Source organism: Poecilia latipinna, unplaced genomic scaffold (assembly GCF_001443285.1).
Source record: "Poecilia latipinna isolate Pla-1442-1.1 unplaced genomic scaffold, P_latipinna-1.0 Scaffold363, whole genome shotgun sequence".
Classification (NCBI taxonomy): domain Eukaryota; kingdom Metazoa; phylum Chordata; class Actinopteri; order Cyprinodontiformes; family Poeciliidae; genus Poecilia; species Poecilia latipinna.
In genome coordinates this window covers 83,276-106,247 of record NW_015112979.1, presented here as the reverse complement: position 1 = coordinate 106,247, position 22,972 = coordinate 83,276, and the positions used below count along the sequence as shown (strand labels likewise).

The 22,972-nt window shown below is 37.2% G+C and overlaps 2 protein-coding genes across 3 annotated transcripts in view; both read right to left on the bottom strand.

Annotated features, from left to right (window-relative positions):
• arfgap3 (ADP-ribosylation factor GTPase activating protein 3) lies at positions 1–7,321 on the bottom strand. The gene is made up of 16 exons (XM_015036272.1): positions 7,150–7,321; positions 6,456–6,574; positions 5,860–5,932; positions 5,632–5,763; positions 5,437–5,517; positions 4,942–5,032; positions 4,801–4,860; positions 4,636–4,682; positions 3,489–3,643; positions 3,278–3,409; positions 3,073–3,198; positions 2,197–2,352; positions 1,176–1,302; positions 943–1,030; positions 227–351; positions 1–140 (listed from the first exon to the last, which is right to left on the bottom strand). The coding sequence occupies exons 1-16, from the start codon at positions 7,216–7,218 to the stop codon at positions 123–125; spliced, it is 1,599 nt and encodes a 532-aa protein (XP_014891758.1). The 5' UTR covers positions 7,219–7,321; the 3' UTR covers positions 1–122.
• Positions 7,322–9,288: 1,967 nt separating this feature from the next.
• The window catches only part of pacsin2 (protein kinase C and casein kinase substrate in neurons 2), a 24,185-nt gene continuing 10,501 nt past the window's right edge, over positions 9,289–22,972 (bottom strand). The window contains exons 2-11 of one of the 2 annotated variants that reach the window (XM_015036270.1): positions 21,208–21,284; positions 20,771–20,927; positions 19,536–19,771; positions 17,990–18,145; positions 17,722–17,897; positions 17,514–17,634; positions 15,316–15,446; positions 11,881–12,012; positions 10,759–10,940; positions 9,289–9,865 (exon numbers count right to left, since the gene is read on the bottom strand). In XM_015036270.1, the coding sequence (XP_014891756.1) occupies positions 9,753–9,865; positions 10,759–10,940; positions 11,881–12,012; positions 15,316–15,446; positions 17,514–17,634; positions 17,722–17,897; positions 17,990–18,145; positions 19,536–19,771; positions 20,771–20,927; positions 21,208–21,264 (1,461 nt within the window). In that variant the 5' untranslated portion in view covers positions 21,265–21,284 and the 3' untranslated portion in view covers positions 9,289–9,752. The remainder of the gene's footprint in view (positions 9,866–10,758; positions 10,941–11,880; positions 12,013–15,315; positions 15,447–17,513; positions 17,635–17,721; positions 17,898–17,989; positions 18,146–19,535; positions 19,772–20,770; positions 20,928–21,207; positions 21,285–22,972) is intronic. The other variant, XM_015036271.1, reaches the window with a different exon arrangement.

The following is a 22,972-nucleotide window of genomic DNA, read 5'->3' as shown; positions in this document are numbered from 1 at the left end:
ATCTGCACACGTTGTTTAATACCAAAAATATACAAAGAATAATTTTGGTGGTAAACGTGCAGACTTGCTACGAGCGTCGATGTCTCAGCTCCTGGAAACGCGATTTATGTTCGCACTGCCACTTAGGAGTTGTAGTGGTCCTAAAAAAAGAAGCAGAAGATAACCGAGTTATTAACAAGATGTGAACGAGTGATTTTATTCAAAGAGTGTTGAGTGTTTGACTAACCTGGATTGTGCTGACTACGCCGCTGGCCATGACCGACAGTTTCCCTGCGACTGAGCGCACGCCGAGTTTGAGTTGCGACATGTCGGGAGCGTTGGGCAGCACGTTGCTCAGACGGTATGAACTTCCTGTAAACATGAAGCGAGAGTCAAACACAAGAGAAGAGGTCCAGATGTGACAGTTGGGAAAACTCCCTCACAAAAAGCTAATCCCTGATGAGTAAAACACAAACTGATCATGTGTAGAAAAGTGGGACTTTCAGGTGCTTCCATTCACTACTGTTATGGTTACCACAATCACTGCAGGGCGAGCTGATATTAATTCCTCTGATGACACGAGAGAAGAAACTGCATTTACCTGAAAGCTTTCAGAATATAACGGGCAGACTTGTCTCAAAACAGAGCTTTTAAATCCCTCAGCAGGGTGCTGGTTTGCCGGATGTCCAACCTACTACTTTCAGACATTTCTCCTGACTTCCTTCTGCTACAGAATACATTTCAACTGCCTTGTTTTTTATTCACTCACAATTTTTGACACATTTCTCAATTTTACATTTAGAAAGAATAGAAGTACCACGAGGAAGTCCGGAAACGAGATTAAAACGGAAAATGTTAAAAAAAAAAAAAAAAAAAATCACAAAAGATTTTCTGTCATTTATAAATTTGTAAGTTCTGTACTATGTGTATAAAAACTGACCAAAAAGATAAGCTGTGTCTTACCAGTTTCTTTCTTTGGATCATCAAAAAGGTCCGCTGAACTTATCGAGGCGCTCCCTGAAAACCTCTCCAGTCGCGTCCTGGTTTCGTACTGAAGAGAAAAACATTTAGTTTTTAAAACACGTTTGTGAATCAATTTGTGTGTTTGATTCCCTCTTTCTCCAATTTCCCTAAAATTGTGGAAATAATTTTATTCATTTTATAATATTGAAATGCAGATTTTACTCATTTTGTACCTCAGAGTTGTCTTGTTTTCCAAAATACATGTCAGATGAGATCGCCTTGACATCACCTCCAAACTTTTTCTGAGCTTCTCCAGAATCCGAGTAGGATGGCAAGTCAGATTTTCTCCTGGCAACGGGCCTGTTGATAAAAAGTTAAACATCACAGGAACGCAACTATTCAAAAGGAAACTTTCTAAGAAAAATACTTTGGATACATTTCAACACGACTACATTTGTAAAATAAGTCTAATGTTTAATTTTCTGTCACACTTTGAGCTCAAGAGATAAAGATTACAAGACAAGAATCATAATATTCCAGTCAAACTCATAAAAACAAGTAAATTAAAAGATTTTGGATCAATTTTCCATTATATACCATCATTTCCTACTTCTCATTGTCTAATATACCTGGGCACATTTTTCTCTTCAATATGAGAATAAGTTAAAAACTGTAATCAAAGTTACAAAGTTTGGACGGGATTTAGTTTTAATTCAAAATATCAAGTATTTCTGGATGTTTTTCAACAATAGTTATTTTACATTATTCTATCCAACTAGCGGAGATTATGCAGCACAACAATAGCCTCTATAAAATATAAGTTGATTCTGTGCAACATTATATTTTATAAAATAAATTAGAAATGCAGAAAACACAGAAATAACCGTTTTGTTCCCAAAAATGCAAAGTTAGAAATCAGAAATGACCAGATAAGAGAGAACGAACAGGCGTCACGATGGACTAACAACCACATAAAGGTTATAATTAAATCAACTCAGCAGCATTTTATAAAGTATTAGTAGAGCAAAAGCTTCCAGTGAAAACAGGACAAAAAAAAAACTGTTACATGTTTTATGTTATTGTCCACCATTGTTTCTTTTTTTCCTCTGAAGCACTTTGAATAATCCTATAAATGGTGCTGCACACATAAACTTACCATCAAAGAGTACAAGTTGGTGAAGGGCTAAAATAACCAGCAACCACCAAAAGTAACTATAAATAATTCAAAATATATAAATACCAAAATCATCCTACCTGTCGTCAAATGAAGACACGGCGGCGGACATGAAGAAGTCCGGCTCTGGTTTCTTGCTCTCCTTCAACCAGCCGCTTCCGCTGCTGCCATCATTTCCCCAATGCATAGAGAAACTATCAGAGGTGTCCGTTTGATCCTCGAACCGTGAAACATTCCTTAAAAAGAACAAACAATAATTCACAGTCATTTTAAAAACAGAAAGATGTTCCAACACTAAATCAATTTGAAGGGTTGTTTTCCCCACAAAAAGTCTGGAACAAGACATTAAAAAAGCCAGTTAATATTAAAACTAGTAGTAGACTTCTGCTTCATAGTATGCAAATTTTACATTTTGCATATCCAGACCAGAATGTTAAGCGTCTTATTTAATCAACGCTACAGTTAAACTATGGAGAATATTTTCACAAAGGGAAATTATTAGATATGGAGAGCCATTTTATTCCAAATTAATTAAATAAATAGAAATTAAATTAATAGAAATCTTTAATATTTCTTCTTATTTATATTAAGATTTCTTTCTTTCAAGATTTATTTTTATTCATCTCAAGATTAGATTTTCTTTTGATCTTTTTTTAATTACTTCAACATTTACTTATTTCATAGTTGAGTTTCATTTTACTTTGTAAAACTACTTTACATATTTCAGAGGCTTTTATTTATTATTTACTTATTTCATTTTAAGCACTTTTTAATTTTCTGGAAGCTAAATATGCTGTAAATATAATTATTTTTTTCAACTAAACAACTAAGGGAATACAATGTCATCTAGATTAGTTTATTTCAGTAACCTGCAACAAAAAAAAATAAAAAGCCTAACTTATATATACAATAAAAACTAATAATAATTGAACTGTGTTTACACAGATTTATCGGACCTTGAGCTAAACGTCCCGTCGTACTCGTCTTCCTCAGTAAACCTGCGGCCCTTGGTGGTCTTGGCTCCGAGCGGACTCTCCTGCTGGATGATGTGCATGTCTGACATGACGGAGTGAGAAACTCCGCTGCAGAGACAAACAGAACAGACTCCAAATGAGAACAAGACCCAGACAAATCAAACTGATTTGTTAATCACCATCCTACCTCCTCATACCCAAACCCATGCCCAGTCGCTCGGCCTGCTCCTTCTTCTTCCCCTCCAGCCCCTTCAGCTTCTGCTCCCCGATTTTCCTCTGCTGCTCTAAATCTTTATAGGCCAGACGCATGGACGGAGCGCTTAGGGAAAAAGTAAGAAGAGATATTAAAAAGCAGACAGGTTTCATGCTTTAGTGGTCATTTCAGGTGGTGTTCTCACATGGAGTCCTCAGGTGTGATGTTCCTCTTGGCGCCTGTGGCGGAGCTTTCTTCTTTCTCCCGGAGTTTGTCGGCAGCCTGAGCCGCTTTCTCCAGCTCGGAGAAACTCTGGCTGCTGACCTTCTGGGCGCCCAGGCCGCCTTTCTTAGAGGCCAGCTGCAGACAGAGGCGTCAAGAAAGTGTGTGAAATCCCAATTATATTCAACGTTCATGCAGACGAGTCCATTTTCTGAAACACGTAGCCCAATACAAGCCCTTAATATCAGCCGATTGATAATTACTGATTAGTTTTTGCTTTAAATATCTGGAATACTAAACTGGTGGCGTCCATTTTATTATTTTTAAGCAGTTATGAGGCACAGTGACGAAACCTTAAACTGCTGCTGTGGAAGTTACTCAATAGGCTGTTGCTAGGTAACCAAAGAGTGAGGGAGTGGTTGCTAAGTAACCAAAGATTCCACCGACCTAGCTTAGCAGACTGTTGTGAGAGGCTGGATGGCTAAAGCCTTTTTCTCTGCCAACATCCCTCAGAACGCAAATTCAAATGAAAAAACTTTTTTTTTTTTTTTTTTTAATTGTGAAGAAAAATTGTGGGGGGGAAAGAGAGGTTCTTTGAATTTTTACAACATTTTGGACATTTTGCCTTTTAAAAAAAAAAAAAAAATAGTAACTATTTTGGACAAACTTTGATCAACTCTAATTCGACAACTCAAATTTAGACCCGATCAAACTGAAATTTTATTCAATTTTAAGTTCAATCGCTTTTACAAAAACATAATCCGTTTTCTTTCTGATTATTATTTATTTTATTGCGCTAGTGAAACATCGAAGGTCTAATAAAGCTGTGAAAATATCTTTTCTGATAGTTTTTGCATTTATATGCAAGCCAAAAAGGTATTCATACATCTGGCAGATCCAGGATTACCAGTAGAAATAAGTAAAAAGCTTACAGTTACATAGACTCCTTAATTTTATCTTAAACATTTCTGATGGTGGCTTCAGTTATTCTTGATAAACTGCAACAACGTGAAAGGTTTATTACTGAAAATAGTCAAAACTTTGCTGATAAGTTAATAGAATTCATTGCAGACACACAATTAGAGAGAATGAAAAAGAGATTAGTTTCCAAAACATGTTTTTCTATTTACCGTTTTCTTGGCAGCGGCTGGCTTCTTTTTTAGAAGTGAGGATGGCTCTAGAAAACACAAAATAAAAGTTTACTTTTTCTACAATTATTACAATAGAGTTAAAAAAAAAAAAGTACTTAAATACGTTAAAGGGAATCATTTCTAAAAACAAAACTTCAAATAAACCTGGATTTGCTTTTGGGGAAACACTTAGTACTTCAACACTTGGGCCTTCTTCTGAATTTCCTGAAATCAAAATGCATGTTTGTTGAATCGGTGATCATTAAAAAAAACAAAAAGACAAAGATCTTTTCTTACTACAGATACCATTTCGATCTTCATCTTTCTCCTCGATGGAAGGTTTTTCTAGTGTGGGGCTGAGACTCATTTTGGCCATGTTTAGATTTTCAGGCACATCCTGGAAGACAGACAGAAAGGCTAAAACACTCAAACGGCCTTTACTGGAGAGTGTAAGCATACAGAGGAATAACTGATGCATCAGCATAAATATGTGGAGATTTCTCAACAATTACCCCTTTGTTGTGATTGCAGTTTAGTTAAATAATCATTTTCATTCACAGGCAAAGCCAAAATCTACAATAAATGTATCATAAATAAAAAAAAAATACAATGACTCTAAATCTACATCTCTACCATATTGTTAGCTAAATAAACTGCAAAAATTGTTAAAAGAAAGTCAAGTTTTAAGGCACCATAAGGAGCAAAAAACATTCAAAGACAGAATAAATCAACACTAAAACCATTGCACTGAAAAAAATATGACAAGCATAAAACAATGGGATCATTTCGATGTTTCTTTACCTGTGAATGCAAACTGAAGAAGTCCACATGCTTGTCCTCTGGTGAGGTCGGAGAAAGAGGACCCTGACTGTCAAGCCACAGCTATAGTGAAAAAGGCAAAAGCAGCAATTGATAATAGCTAATTAGACACTTTTAACTAAAGTTTGATAAGCAAAGGAAGCAGCACAGGAAGCCAGAGATTCCTGTTCGCTGTACCTCAGTGCCATGACGTCTGGTAGCTTGCGTGGCTAAAGTTTTGATCTTCTCCCTGTACATCTGGGCGGCACGGCTGTTGTATTTAGCATTGGCGGCACCAGCTTTGCACCCATGTTGATTGAAAAACGCAATCTGTCAAAGCAGAGTCAAAAAAAAACACAGAGAAGATTCAACATATTTCTAATGATGCCGGAACATGAAGGTTTCCTGTCTTCTATCGGCACTCACAGCACTGGCGTTGCCTCCCACTTGCATACATCTAAGCTGGAACCATGACCAGTTAAAATCCAACTCAGTGGACCTGTGTAACAGAACATACAAAGCGTTAGAGTAAAAACAGGTTTAAAACAGCATCAAAGTGCTGTACAAAAACTATAAAACAACATGATGAAAAGAGGAAAACAAAAAATAATAATACAAAAAAAATAATACAAATATCTCAGTGCACTTGAAGAGGAAAGTAACTTACAAGTAACAAGAAATATGAATAATTAAGGAATTATTTACTTAAAACAAGCTCAGCTTTATTGCCGGAAACTTACTCGTATATTAGTTTTCTCTTATTTCAAGTATCCTAATAAATATGCACATGAAACTAAGCCAGAAATACTTGGTAATAGATTGTGCTTTTGCAATGTATGAATGAATTTAAATGAGTGTAACCAAGCTTGGTTCTATAAATATTAAAGCAACAGAATGGCTTAGATCAAGGCATACTGAAACGGTCCAGTCAAAGTCTAGATTGGGAACTTGAAAATTGCGCACAGGCGCTCTTCATCCAGTTTAAGAGTCCGAACAATTCTTGTTAGAGGAAAGAGTCCTACCTAATAAAGGACAGGTGCACTCCCAATGACCTGTGAGTCCCAGAGCAGTCTATGCAGAGAAACACTCCGTAGGTGATGCTGGCCCAGCTGGGGTTTTTAGCTGCACAGTCGAAGCAAACCTGAAGACCAAAGAGCAAAAACTGATCACAAAAACGAGGTAGTATCTGAATTCACGTTTTCTAAATCAATCGTCCGACACCAGTCAAACAGCTGTGAGGGTCTGAAATACATTTATATTCAAACAGCTGTGGACGACTGGGTCTGAATTGCAATTTAAGGTAGCATACAGCAAAACTGTAAATGCTTTACTTTCATTAATGGCGCCAGAAGAGACGTGTGTCAGTATTTAGTTTGGACTATACACTCGAAAACTAAGCCTAAACAAACAAAACTGATGAGACGGGCGTCTATCCGTTTTGGCTAGCGCTACATCTGTTTGGAGTAATTAACTTTTAAAAAACGGTCATTTCGACTAAATTGTAGCCAGAACATAATTAGGATGTCGTAACAACCTGCTTCCACCAGTCAGGCTAATTTACCATGACAAAAAAAAGCGGATAAGAGCTGACTAATCTGGTTAAAAGGAGCCAGCACAGGCATTTTTTAACAAAGTGCGACGTGTCATATATCTCATTAGCTTTAGCGGACTTCCTTGTTAAAGACACCCCAACGTTTGTCGTTCATAAAAACTCACCTTATTCGTTGGAATGGAACGCAGACGCTTGAAAATGGCAGAAATATCCTGTCTGCTTGGTTCAGCCATCGTTTCAGCTGGTTAAAGAAATGGCAACTAAAGAAGCTCCGTGTTTTTTCCCCCAATAACAATCCAATGCGACACGTCAGTTGGAGAGAAGCAGGACCCGGCTCTGATTGGCTGAGCCCAGCCCGTGGTTGTGTTGTTGTAGAAAAGGCTTCTGGGTAATGTAGTTTTCCCCAAAAGCAACAGCTACGTTTGCGCGTCTTTTTAATGTGACCTTTCCACTGAAAAGCCTTTAGAAGCAGCATTTCAGTCACCATCAGGAAAAAAACTAGAATTTATATTACATAAATGTGATATATTGTCTCATAGATTGACTCAAGATTAATCCTCAATGATGAGATTATCATTTTGACTAGATATGATCACATTCAAAAAAATTTACTTAAATAAATCAACATTAATAGTATTTCCAGAGTTTTGTCTCAACTAGTTTATGAATAAAATGCTATCTTGATATGAAATATTTATAGTCTACAATATAAAAATGAAATAATCCCATTATAAAATCTTGATCATTTTGATTTAGCTACCTGATAATTGAGTTTGATAAGAATGTCATCATCTTGAATTAACTGCCACATAATTGAGATATAATTATGACCTACCTCAAAATAAAGTTTTACTTAATTACTTCAGATCTTAATATAAAACCCTCATAATTCTGTCTTAGCATCCACATAATTATAGACTATAAAATTTCATGAGATAATTTTCACTTATCCAATAGTATCCTACAGTTAATTAGAATCCTTTATATGATAGCTTCACAAAAACGATTATAGGCATAAATTGGCTTAAATAAAAGTTAAGCTAATTACAAAACTGACAACAAAATGCATATGGTTTAATATAAACTGGCACTAAATAAAAAAAACGCAAAACAGACCCATAAAATGAATGCAATAAGTGTTAAAAAATTACAATATGATCATAAAGGAATTAAAATTACTTTAAGCCACAATGTAAATTGTATTAAATGACACTTAGTGATTTTTTTTGATTACATAAGTCAAACCCAAACCTAGGCACTGAAAAATAATATCTACAAGGTATATCAGATGAAATATGGCATAAGCATTCCTATTTTTATATTAAAAGGCAAATCTTTTGCTGAATAAATCTATTTATTATGTTGTGATACAACATTTACAAATGTGCAAGTACAGCTGTTACTGCCGACCGACAGCAGCCCACCCTGAAAACATGACAAAACAGTTTTAAAGACAAAAAAAACCGTCATCTACCTCAACGTTGGATATATAAACTATGAACAGGATGGAGTCCATTTCTGAAGAGGAGGAAAAAAAGAAATACCCAAATGTGCATTAAGGTTGTTAAAAATATGAGCTTTTATGTCAAAGGTTTTAGGATGAAACTAGAAATTAGGCATGTTGTATAAGAATGTAAATGGCTCTGTGAAGGAAAAACAAAAATATTTACAGGAATAACAAAGTAACAGCCTCAAGAAATACTCAAAAACAATCATTTGATGTACAAAAGTATTTTAAATTACAGCATTCTAGCAAGAGTAGAACAAGAGCACTTGTGGGATTATAAATTATTCTACTTCAAAACATGTAATTTCTTCAATATGCCTAATCCATGTGCAATACGCTTAATCCCAGCATTTATTTAAACGCATGTCTGCCACACATTGCTTGGATGCATTTTTATTGCTAAAACAAGCACTAAAATTTTTTATTTTTTTTCAAATGCAGGACAATTAGATTTTAGAAAGTGAACTGAAACATGCAGATTCAAGTGAGAGAAACATTCAGTGTTGCATGAATAATAAACAATATAATTATGCAATCTGTGTGTGTGTGTGTCGGCAGGAAAAAAAAAAGTAAAATAAGAAAATCAGTGGTTGCATACGTCTAGCATCTGTAAAATATGTGAAAAATACAATCACTGAATATACATTCATCTGCACTAACCTGAAACCTTAAGAGAAAAACGGAGATGAAGAAAGGATGAGGCTCGACAGCTCAAAAATAATTCCTTAAGATAAACGAAAGAGCAAATTTAAAAGGGTAATACATGGAGGTCAATATTATGCAAAGACATGTTCTACATATCAATGGACTGGAGTCCATTAGCAAGAATAACTAAAAAGTCTCCCTCAATTAATAAAAAAAAAAAAAAGGGTTTAAATATTAAGGTTGCATTTGACGTCACAAGGCAGGTTGTCATCCCAGTGTTTTGTTTTAAACAATATATATATATATTTACACATTTATTAACACATTTAATTGAATCTCACCTAACACACATCTGAATAGCTTGTCTGTAACAGCATTAATGTGATTTTATGTAACATCTTAGACGGACAGCAGCTGTTCCCCCGGTAACATGTGCTCTGCTTTCTTCTCCCGCTCTTTTGTTCACACCAAAGCCAATCTGTAGCAAGCAACAGTGGTCCTCATACAACACGCTTATTTAATCATTTACTAAGGAGGAAGAGAAACATCAAGCCGATTCTGCCCGAACGCTGCTTCTTCTTCTTTCTTCACATTTGTTGCGTCGGGCGAAGCTTTTCACTGGATGTCTTCGACGTAATTAGCAGGATAGAGGCCGATTTGTCCGTCCTTGAGTCGGCCTTTGCACCAGCCTTGATCGTCCTCTGCTCCGATTTTTGTAAATTCGTCACCTGCAAAAGGTTAAAAGGGAACAAATAAAGGGCGAGGAAGATGGTTGACTGCCAAAATGTGTGTCAAAGGTCTACTTTCTATTACTAACTCACCACAATATCATTAAAGACTGGATGATAACCCAAGTTTTTGTTGAAAAAACAAAACAAAACAAAAAAAAAAACAGCTAGATAATTGCAGTACGTCTCTGCTCATAAAATTTCCAATGATTGCTTGAGGCAGGATGGCTAGAAATATTAGAAGATGTCAGAAGGAGATAATATTTTAAAAGATCTTAATCCGAATCTGCTATTTTTGGTATCAGGATGTCCGGGCTTAACAAAAGCACCAGACTTAGGGCTGCATAGAAAATTGCAATGAGGACATGAATTATGATTAACTCACATTTTCCTTGAACATAATGTCCCTCAAAACTCTGAGTTTTAGCATCTTGGCAACTAGAAATATCCATCAAGTCGGTCCAGAAAAAAGTTACATTTATTGAAGTTAAAATATCATATTTCACTAGTCCTCAGAGGCAATATTTGCTAGGTTTCACAACTGTAATGACAATGGTGGCTCCACATTGTGTAGCTTTAATTAGCACAGCTACTAAGAAGGGGGAAATAATTGGTACAAAGCCGTCTAAAAATAGCTAAAAAGTTATGATTTTAAGGTCAAATGTGCAGATTCTTCTTCAACCAATTGTTGAATAGAAGCAGATTTGATACAGTGAACCATTTAAAATAGGAACTGCAGTAAAACATCAAAGTGACGAGATTTATAACCATATTAGGATAACATTTATCACTAAATATACTCAAAAGTTGGATTTGTCTTTTACGTCAGAGTTAGATTATGATACTGAAAAAAGCTTTTTACCAGAGGTTTTTATGTTATTTACGCTGCAAACCTGCTTTGAAGCTCAGCTCGTCCTGCTCTTGTCCTTCGTAATCGTAGAGGGCTTTAACGGGAACAGAAATGATCGGGGACTCGGGTTCTTCCTCAAACGGATTGCCGTCGCCGTTGGTGGAGAAAGGGTTTCCGGCTGTGTCCTCGTCTGACCAGTCTGGGGTCTTCTCTGTGCTGTTGGTGCTGGACAGACAGGCAAAACATCCTCACTTTCAAAAAAAATAAAAATAAAAAATTAAATAACCTGCCATGTTGTTTTTGGTAAAGGTGCAGCATGCCAGGCTTAAGAGTTCAAAAGTTAGAAGTAAGACGAATACACCAGCAGGAACAAACCACACAAAAGCCCAAAGTGCAGGTGAATAACACGATGAAAACATTTGGTTTCAGTCACATCCAGTGTAAAAATTTGCTTATTTGTGGCAGCGGCTCAACTTAAATGAACGTAATTTCTTTCATGCCTTTAGGAGATGAAGAGCTGGCAATGTTGATGAAAGGTAAGTTAAAAAAAAAAAAAAGTAAAACATGGCAACAAACATAGCAGGTTCATGAAACAAAAAAACAAAGGCCAAGCAAGACAAATCATCACTACAAACGTATGATTGGTGTTTTAACGTTGACAGCCAGCAGAGGGAGCCACCTAAACAGAAAGAACTGGGTTCTGATAGCTGGAAAAAAAAGAAAAGCAACACAAGGGGGTTACAGTCAGACCGGTTGGGAGTTAGAAACAACTTTTAAATTGATATTTTTGACTTAATGCCAATTGGAAATGAACTGAATTAAGTAATCAGTCTCTAAACCTGTGAATACATGTGGCAGAAATCAGATCTGACTGTAAGACCAAGACATTTCCCACAGCAGAAACGAGCGCCTCCATGCGCGTCTCGGCATTTAACGCTCTGCAAAAACGTGAAACTGACGCACACCGACTGTGTGCAGTGCCGTTCAGAGACCATGCAGAGCAACACAACAACCTGAACCCTGAGGGAAGGAAAAAAAAAAAAAAAAAAAAAAAGAAGAGATGCAGGAGACGTGGCACAACGACAATCTAAGGAGTAAAAGATGGAAAAGGAAGAGGAACAAAAGAGGCTGCGGGTTGGCGGAGGGTTTCCTCCTGTTCACCAACGTTTTTATTTCCTCTTTATTCACAGAGACGTGGTTGACGGTGGTCTGCTCCTCCTCAGCCATCTCCTCCTGCTCCTCATCATCTTCAAACGGGTTTGTGCCCACCGGTTCTGTTTTAGTAGCCACATTCAGGCTGATAACATGGAGCACAGTTAGAAATGGATTAACATGCACACACACACACACATATATATTTGGACAAAGGACACATATATATTTGGACAAAGGCAGAATTATTAAATAATAATTCTGCGTGAAAAGAAAAGGTAGATAAGACACTTTTCACTGGGTTGGGGTGAATAACTGCATTAGTTTGATGATGTTGGGATAACTGTCGCATTTGTTAAATCAGCTGTCTAAATTTCAGCTAAATGAATAGAAATGTAGAGTTTGAACATAACCAATTTCCCATCAAAAACGTACCAAAATAAGCCTAAAAACTGGGTTTACACCTGGAAACAAACTGATTTAAATTCACAACCAATTATGGCAGAAGATTATTGATGGATACAAAAAGCCTGTAGTTGAAATTCAACTTCCTAAACATAAAAATTTAAGTAATATATTTTAAGGGTTTAATTTTAAATGCACTTATTCAAGGCTTTTTAAGGGCACTCTGACACCTTTGTTTTTTTGTTGTTTTTTTTGATCCAGTTAATGCAAAATAAAAGTAGTTTAAATGAAAAGCAGAAAGGTCAAAATTAATTATATTCAACAACAGGTGTGTAACGTTCCGACACACGCTGGAGCAAGATGCAAATCCATCATCTAAACCCACGCTGAAGAAGTGGATCCATGCAAATGCCTCGTCACACGCACAAAAAGCGTTCAACCAATAAGTGAGGAAGAAAAGGTTATTTTCTACGCTGAAATGTTTTACTGAATGCTGATCCGTTTCTGACTGGAGTCCCTCCTTGTTGACCGAGTATCTGCAGCAACAGTTTAACTCTGAAGTTATTTTAGCGAGCTTGAGCAACAAAACGACAAGGAAAAACGGAGGCATCCAGCTCAAATCAAATCGGCAAACAGCATTAGGCCTGTTGTCATTTTACTGGACAATTAACTGTCCCAGAGATTACAGCGATGGGACATTTATCACCATTTATCACAATAGTGATAAATGAAAGTACACCTAATCAAAGAACATTTAACAATGGAGCTGGAAAACATTTATAAAAAAATACAAACAAATAAAAACAACAATTAAAATAGATTATGAAGTCTCGATCCAAAACTGAATTTCAAAAATCAATAATCATTCAGGCTGGACAGGAAAAACAGGCATTTGAATGTCAATTGTTTGGAGCGTTTCTCAAAATGGCGGCTTTTCGATTACTTTAAGCAACTGTTGTCCAAATGATTAATTGATTTATTGCTTTTTGTGACAATCAGAGATGATAACAGCACTAAATTAGTCAGGCTTGGTACATCAGACCCAGTTATCCATTAACTGATTATGACGACGAAAACGTAAAGGACCCAAATTTCTGCATCAAAGCGCAAAACGCATCTTCAACTTTCCCCACAGGAAACACCGGGTTTCTGCTTTCCGTTGACTGAACTACTGGACCGTGCAACGCTGGCGGCTATCAGTTTGTTTTTTTTTTTAAAAAGTAACCGCCTCTGTTTACACGGTCATGCCAGACGGGTTGAGCCGAGGCTGCAGCGTTATTACAGCAAACACGGCGAGCTGGAATTTGGCACAATGTAACTTCAGAGAGTTTTAGCCGACAAACGAGATCTTTGAATTACAAATTAAGAAGAGAGTCTTTCTTCTTTTTTTTTTTTTAACTGGGCTGAAATCCCTTAGGGTTCATTGTGTGGCGACACAACTGATCCATAAACAAGATGAGAAACACTAACAATGGTGGGAAGAGGGTCAGGCGATCAGTAAAATGAAAGATCAAAGGTCAAATGCTTTAAATGACTGGAATTCCCTTTGTTGACTCCCTACACACTCCTGCCCTGCACCACTCTAATTTCTCATCACTCACTACAACCTGAAGACGCGTCGAAAAAAAAAAAAAAAAAAAAAAAAACAGAGGGAGGAACGTTTGACAGAAACAGACACGAGTCTGGTTTTATCAAATGGAACGCATCTGTTCGAAACTGAGAGAATGGTGTGATTTATTATCAGGTCTAATGTTCATCTTTTCCCTGACACAGTTAGATCTCCAGCAAATTCCTCTACAAGGACAAAAACGGCTTTATCTAATCGGGTCAGACGGATTCAATCACGTCATTAACAAGTGACAATCAAACCTTCAGCGGCTTTAAATCTTCACAGGAGTCAAATATCAATGTTTATATTTATGTTTATCAGAATTTATGTGAAAGTTCAACATTTTTTCAGGCTCAAATTTCACACTTAGTTTTTTTTTTTTTTTTAAACATGAAGAGAAAAATGTTCAATGAATTTATAGCAGATATGTTTAAAGTGGCCAGGGATTAAAACGGAGAAGAATAGATTCCTTTGGGACGATTAAGACTAAAAGAGTGAAACTTGTCCTTTTATTTAGCTCATATTTTATTAGCTTGTTTAATTGAGTCAAATCTTTTACTTATTTGCATTGTCAGTGTTTTAAGTTTTTGGATTTCAATGAGAGAACCTGTATACATAAAGGTCAGTTTAAAAAAAACCAGATGCATGGACAAAAATATAAAAGGAAATATGGACAAAAAAAATACGTAGATGAAAAGATGGACAAAAGAAGGGAATGATGGATGAAGGGAGAAGCGTAGCTGGGCAAACGGATGGATAAGAGACGAGCGGATATAACTATTTGACGAAGGAAAGGGAGTGTCTGGAAACACAAATCTTTCCATCCTCCGTTTCTTCCATTGCAGAACCTAATCCAGACCTTAAATAGTTTGATTCCAGATTTTTTCCAGACTGCTTTAAGCTGTTCCACCAAAAGCCATTAAACCTTTTAACTCCCCTGAACTTTATTTATTTACTTACTTATTGCTCCTGAACGTGTGCAAGTGAGCAATATTTCCACATTAGTTTTAGCACAGCTACAACAAACTTCTAATTCCAGGGGGGGGCGGGAGGGAGCGGCTTTCCGGAAACAGACATGAGTCTGGTTTTATCAAATGGATAAATGCATGATCATTTATCAAATGATCATTTGATAATTTATAAATTATCAAATACATACTTGTGTATTTTATTTTTAGACAAGTAAAATACATAAATATGTGTAGAACAGTGAGACTTTTTAACTACTTTAAGACTAAATAAGTATTTTGGTGACGCAGCTGGTGGGAGGAATAAGAGTGCCAACAATCTGGTGCATCAGAGTAACGGTGCTTCTCAAAATGGCGTGCAAAATGCTCGCCGTTGCTACGGGAACGGCCATTTAATGAAACATCATGCTGGCCGTGTTTTGGAGGAGTGGGCATTTCAGAAGAAGAAAACGGAGTTGATGCGTACCTGCTGCTGCTCTTGGCAGGTTGGACCGGCTGGTCCGACCCGGTCTGACTGATGGCTGTCAGGGTCACGCCCTCTGATGGTTTCTTCTTCTCTCGCCTGCTGAGGGTTCGGTTCAGGTCTACGGACCAGTCCTGGTGGACACGAAGCAAACAAAGTCAGAATGTTTAACCTTTTTTAATCCAAAAACATGCAGCAGCAGCATCAGACGAGAGAGAGAGAGAGAACGTCTTGCACTCACACATACGCAGCATGTGAATGATGTTCCAGTCTAAGGTAAGTAAAAATGTATTCAGGAAGACACACTTAAGAGCTTAAAGCTGTGCATGCATGTGTGTGTGTGTGCATAAGAGGCAGATAAAAATCACATATATGATCAAAAGCAGTTTCCATCACCTGCTGAAAGGAGGAACACTGAAACATTTGCCCACAACCAAAAGCTAAGCAGGAAACATGAAGCAACAAAGTGGAGGCCCTGAAATTCATCGACAAAACGTGTTCGTTTTGTCGATGAATATTTCTTACATTGGACAGCACCAACATTCACAATAAAGAACATTTCCTTTAGTCCGCGTTACAATAAAATAAGTTGTCGTAGCATGGCAACCCCAGAAGTACATAAATATACATAAATGTGTAGAAAAGTGAGACTTTTTAACTACTTTATGACTAAATACGTATTTTGGTGACGCAGCTGGTGGGAGGAATAAGGGTGCCAACAATCTGGTGCATCAGAGTAACGGTGCTTCTCGAAACCGGAGCAAGAATCCAGTGTTGGAACGAGTGAATGACCAAAATGCTCCGTTTACTGAACCACATTTGTCAAGTGTCTTCCAGATAAAATGGACAGTTGAGTAGGTAACAGTCAGGAACTTTGGACCAGTTTTTATGTATTCATTTATGCATTTACTCGTTATATTGTTTGTGTAATATTGTGGATTTTTCTTTGTCATCAGTTTTTGTTTTTCTGTTAATGTTCAGGTCTTTGTATCCTTTGGTATAAATTTATTTGAAAAACTTTATAAATACAAAAATGCCAGAGCAGAACTTATAATGGCCCACTGAATGCAATCAGAATTTGGTTTTAATTTTTCTATTTTTAATTTACCCGAGAATGACTTTAAATTAACGGGTGTGGTGCCAGTTTGTTAGGTTTACAAGCTACTGCTCATCACCATTTTCCTGACTTCTTCCTCACCAGCCAAAGTTAAAGGGATTTTTTAGTCATTTAAATCCCTACCTCATGAAATTAAATTATTAAATGTTGTGCGTTAAATCATTTTCAGCTGCGTTTCGTCTGTCTTGTTCTTTTACACTTTCCTGCATATTTTTGAGGTAAAAAACCTGAAAACAATGGGAAAGTAAAGTTCGTAAAAAAGTTGAAAACATGCCTTTTAACTATCAAATCAGTGTTGTGTGTCCATGCAATAGATTGATATTTGTACCGCCGTTTCATTCAGCATGAAATACAAATAGAGGGACATCAAAACACACACTAATTGACAGAGGTGTTAGATTGTTAGCGAGAATATAGAAATCCCCCCCATTGCTGCTGTGACAGAATAGCCTTTCCGTGCAGAACTCACTACGATGGACCGTCTCTTAAAGGAGCGAGGCTTTGACCGGTCCAAATTCTGTCAAACATGAGGAAAGGGAGGCAATTTTGGTTAGGATTACTGGAGCACAGTCCAAGCCTGTAAGCTTGAATGAGAGAATCAAAAAACCTGCAGCCTTCCTGAACACAGAGATGCTGTCCTTCATTCACATCCTGTCTAAAAAAGTCTAAGGTGAACATAGAAGGAAGGAAAAGGTGTAGGAAGGCCCCTCACATCAACGGCACTCAACAGCAAAATACCAATGCATGCAGAGGCAGTTTTTTGTTGTCGTTGTTGTCTTTCTCCCATTTCCCAACAAGAAAAACGACACCATTCTCTCTAACATGCCTCAGAGATGAAACAATAACAAAAGGCTGCACAGTCATGCAGAGGATACATTTACAAGGCAAACAGCTGCAGTTAGAGGTTATTTATCACCATCTGAGCATTAGCTTTTCTGTTCATTAGTGTAAATACAAATATGTTTATATTCATTACAAATTACAGAAAAACAAACAAAAAAATAACATTATAAAGCCAATGTGCATCTTTTTTACTCCTCTTTTCAAACACTTCGTTGTGTAAATATGTGCTGCGTTCAAGTACCTCAAACTGCGGCCAGTTCATGGGCATGCCCGGGCCGTGATTGGATCGGAACCATTTCAAGTCATCCTCAGCATCAGTAGCAGAGATCGTGTCTTCAAGCGTCTGGTAGACCGTCTGGAATCTATGTTGACAGAACAGTAAAATAAATTACTCAGAGTCTTTATCTCCAAGCCATAGCCTTTTGATTAAGGTTGTGCTCCCGTCGGACCTGGAGTCTGTAGAAAGGTCCAAGTGCTTCTTAACCTCCAGCAGAAGCTCTTTGAAGAAGCGAATACGTTTGTCTTCAAACTGCTGCGACTGCTCAAACACCTGCTCCATGTTTTCCATGTACTGAGGGGTCAACTTTTCGAGCTCCTCCAGAGATTTCTCATAGCGCTCTTTGGTCTGGAAACAATGCAAAGCCAAACAGGAACCACATATTTTCAATCTGAAACCCCCAGAAAGGGATCAGGTACTGTACATGAAGCCGGTCGTACCTTCTGGACCTCCTGCTGACATTTCTCCACTTTTTCCTGCAGTTTCTTCTGAGTATCTGGATTGTTGTTGCTCTCCAGCTTGCTGTTTGTTTCCCTGCTGGCTGCCAGTTTCTCTTCTTTGCAGGCTGCGTGGTAAGATTTCTTCATTGTCTCCACCTGCAGGATTCAGAATCAACAAAATAAAATACATAAAAAAAAAAAAACATTTAAAAAAAACACCAGTCCCAAAGCAAAGGAGCAAAGCTGACAGTAAAATCCGACATTCATGCAATAAAAGATTTTATTCCCTAAGCAGATAATTAGCAATTCACAATTAACTTTTATAAATTTTGAAGCAATCTTTGCATGTTAGAGGACTTTCATTTCAAAACTGCATACTTTACGCTTCACTTCAAATTCATGTGTAACATTTTAAATATGAAACCTCCAAAGTCAATTAATGGACAAAGAGCAGAAAAAATAAATGTGGAGAAATAATAAAAGGATGGATAAGGAATGGATGGACATACTGATGGACGGATAACAGAAGGACAGATGAACAAATGAACGAAAAAATATTAAATAAGATGGACAGGCGAACATAAGGAGGAATACATAAAGGGATGGATTTTTGATTAAAGGAAGAATAAATGAAGAGAATAAATAAACGGATAGATGCAGATTGACCAGATGAATGGATGGACAAAATGCTAATACATGATGGATATTAATGGATGAACAAATAGATGGATGGACAGACCAGATGGATGGGATGAATGGGCATTATTAATAAAACTATTACTCATTTCTTCCAGGTGCAGCTGAAATCAAATGAGTAAAACAAACGTGCTCGCTGAGTTTCCTATGACTCATTTATGACGAGAGGAATTTATGGCTGATATACGACGGGTCGAGGGAAGTACCTGGAAGAATTTCAGGAATGAGCCGCAGAATGTAACGCGTGACCTGAGCCTCAGTCAGAGCAGCTGCTTCGATGAGCGACGTGCTAAAACAGAAAGTCATGCGACTTGAGTGGGAGCCCTTGTTCTTCTGTTAGCTAGCTTGATTTCTTCTATGCCTGAAGATCACTTTAGTCAACATAACTACCGAACTGCTTGTGGTCGCTGACGAGACCAGAATACCATCACAGACAGGGAGTGAGGGCAAAGAGCATCAAGTTGCAGACTCCTCAGTGGCTCGTTGGATTTTGTGCTTACCAACACATTTGTCGAAACAAAGGAAAGTGGATAACGCTGCTAAATGAGCAGCAGAGCATCTGAACCCCTCACTGTTTCCTTCCTTTATTCTGACTCAAACACACACAGGGCAGCATGCTGGAGGCGAACGCCCGACGATAAAGTGAAGGGTTGCTCTGCTTCCTTGCTGCTGCTTTTGTTTAATAAGATTGTTGCCACGGTGAGAGGAGATAAGCAACAGTGAGTCAGGAAAACGCAGTCATGAGAACTGAAGGGTGAAACGCTCCTTTAGCTTGTCGTTCATATTTTAGCAAAAGAAAAGTTAAAGTGAAAATCACTTTGAGCTCGTTACATCAGAGGTGTGAACTCGCCTCTTTCAGTTTCTTGGCCCAGGGTTTCTGAGCCTTGCGGAAGCCGTCGTCCGTCTCTTTTGTCTCTTTGTAGCCGCCGATCATCTGCTTATGATACGAGTCCTTCTGCCAGTTCTTCAGCTTCTCGTAGTCTTCGCTCATCAACGCCGCCTTCACCTCCAGGTGGAGGTCGCTGACCTTCTCGGCCTCGGTGCAGAGGGCGGCCCACGCTCGCTCCAACGTACCGTACTGAGGGCCTGCACACGAAAATGATTTACACTGAATGCAAAAACATTCATGCACCGTAAGCTTTCCCTCCGTTTTGTCACACTGCAAACTCTTTACAAGTTCTCTGCATCTAAATCTGCTTCATGAGTTGGATCTCATCCATCACTGCAATCCGTTTTATTACTGATGCCTCTTAATACCCACCATTGTCATCCATACTCACTTGTTAACTGCTTTTCACTTCATTCATACAGATTAATAAATTGGTATAAATTAATCTGTAAAACTAGAATTGCTCCAATATTTCCAACAATACTCGCATAAATTAATCAGTCTGACGCTCCAAAGAGTTTGTAGATCAATAAGTGAATCCTCATTTCATTTAGTTTCACCCAAGGATTGGAATAATTAACAAAAAAAACAAACAAAAAAACAATAAAGCTCAGTACGCCAACTTCACCATCAGCCTTTGTCAACTCAGAAACAATAAAAAAAATTACAGTTCATGATCTGTGTAAAGCTATTGACTTATGGTGCATTTAGCTTGTATGAATATGGTTGCATGTTTATTTTTTTCTCCATTTTATTATATACTTTTCCGTCTTCTGGTGTATGATGCTCTGTGGTGTGATGTTTTAATGTTTTCAGAACAGGCCATTGTTTAAAATGACAATTTGTTCTCATTTAAAACATTAAAAAAAAAAAAGGAAGTTTAAACCTGCAGCGGTAAATCCACTTTGAAGGATGAATATATAATGTTTATTCCACTTCACAACATGCACTACTTTGTGTTGGTCCAAATAGGGGTGGGCATTTATTGTGTCGCTTATCATTTATTGTAATAAATTTCCTTCCATGATGATGTTAAAAAAACTGGCTAGCATGTTATTTTTAGCATTTTCTTCCCCGTTTTTCCCATGACAGCATCAATAACCATCAATAAATTTGAAAATGTGACTAAATTAAGTGCCTATATATTAAACACTACATTTCAGCAGTAACAAGCATTCGATCTCCTGTATTCTCACCCTTCTCTATGAGTTGCCGCCAGCGCTTTCCCCATTCTGTGAGCTGCAGCGCGTACGCCTTCTCAATGCGAGCGCGTTCGTGAATGCAGTTCATGAGGTCGCTGCACAGCCGATTGCCGTCATCAACCCGCTTCACCGTGCGTTTGTAGTTTCCAACCTGAGGGTAAAAATAAATAAATAAAAATACACAGATGAAAGGTTTACTAGGCGTTATAAATCAGGATTTGGCTGGGAAGAACTGAACTTCTCTTTTATAGTTTGTCCTCTCTGAAAGATGATGATGATGATGATTCATTCCCAAACGTTGCAACGAAAAAGCAAACAACAATCTAGTAGCTTTTTGGTTTTTATCTTGAAACGGAGTTGTAAATGTGTGCAGCAGAAACGTGACAAATAAAAGGATTTTGTATTGGAGGAAAAGATTGTAAAAGCCTCACCTCCCAGAAGCTTTCACTGGAGACGTCATTCATGGAGTCATCGTAGGCGCCCGACATCGCTGCTGCCCAAGATTACGCTAAAAAAAAAGAGAGAGAAAAACAAAAAGAACATGAACCAAAGTAAAATAAAACAAATCATCTGAAATTCACCCATGAAAAAAAAGCTTTGCAAACAGAAAGTGACTAATTCTGTGCCGTAAGTGGCGGAACTTTGTTTATTAAATCAAATGACGGAGGTTTCTTTTAGATAAGAATGATTTGTTGCTTGAATTAGAAAGTCAGAGAAGTATATAATAAAAAACACAATCCACAATCAGTTCACTTTAAACACTGATTAATGTGTTTGACTCTGAACTGTAAACCGGCCTTCCCACTCAACATAATTACAAATGCAAAATGTCAAACATAAGAAACTGCAGGCATAAACAACTTTTATCAAACGTTTGACAAAAGCTGGACTTTAATCAGCTTCAATAATATTTCAGAAAACTGAGCTGTTCAAACTGTAAGTAGTAGATAATGCTGCAGTGTTTTTCTTTTACATCAAATATATATAGTTTGGTAATAAATATACATATTTAGGAAATTAATTAGCTCCTGGTGTTTTTTCTTCCTTCTCCTCAACAAAATGTTAATGATTTTAGTGATGCTAAATATTTCTAAATCTGAGAAATATAAAGAATTTCGGATTAGTTTGGAGATTGATTTAATTAAAATTGCATATTATTGCTAGAATAATTAAAATATTTCTAAACATGACTTAAATATAGGATATAGGTTTAAAAATACTTTTGGTTGTGGTTTAGTCATTTCTACTTATTCTGGCATAATTTGCTTTGAATGCAATTTTACATTTTTATAGATTGATGAAGGTATGAAAACATCTCAAGATTCAATTTTTACAGGTTGGATTAAAGGTGAAAACAAACACCTTTCAGATCCTGACTTTGATTTAATCCAAGCCTGATTTTCACTTTTACAAAGACAAACAACAAAAGACAAAGATAAATCTGTGATGTGGTTTGATAATCCCGGCAGCAGGTGGGTGTTTTCACCCAGCTGGTTTTATTGATGACGAAGCGAACCCACGGAAGGTTCTGGTGACACTGACACACACACACACACACAGTCTCTGCTCTGGCAGAGATAAACAAAAAGCGACTGTCGAGGACACACAGCAGGCAGCTTCCGTTTCCTTGAGACGGGCGAAACACTCGGGCCTCTGTTTGTCGTCTCCACATCACGTCCATCATTTCAAACTCCACAGTCTCCTCTCTCTCTCTCATTCATCCCCTCATTTTGCTCTCCACTTGGTTACTCAGTCGTCTTCCCTTCCTCATTTTTCACCTTCCACTCTCTTGTGACTAGATTTTCAGACGGTGGCAACGTCTAGATCCAACAGACAGCAACTGAAAATTTGCGTCAGGATTTAAATGATTCCAGGAATTACTGGAGATAATTTTTTTTTTAATGTTGTTGTTCCCAATAAAAGAAAACAAAAGTAGCAGGGGAATTAGACCATGACGAACTACAAAGTGTTGATGATCTCTCCATTAATATTTTAAGCTTTTGAACAGATCAATAAGTTTTATTTAGAAATAATTAGTAACAGTTCACGCTAAGTGCTGTTGTTCTTATATATATATATATATATATATATATATATATATATATATATATATATATATATATATATATATATATATATATACATAGGCCAAAAAGAATTGCAGCAATAAAAACAAGTAAACAAGCGGCATACTTT

Coding starts and splice junctions, on each gene's coding strand:
- arfgap3 (XM_015036272.1), bottom strand. CDS start 7,218: ATGGCTGAACCAAGCAGACAGGATATTTCTGCCATTTTCAAGCGTCTG. Junction 4,861..4,941: donor GAAAGATGAAGATCGAAATG/GTATCTGTAGTA, acceptor TTTTGATTTCAG/GAAATTCAGAAGAAGGCCCA. Junction 1,031..1,175: donor GAAAACAAGACAACTCTGAG/GTACAAAATGAG, acceptor TTTTCTCTTCAG/TACGAAACCAGGACGCGACT.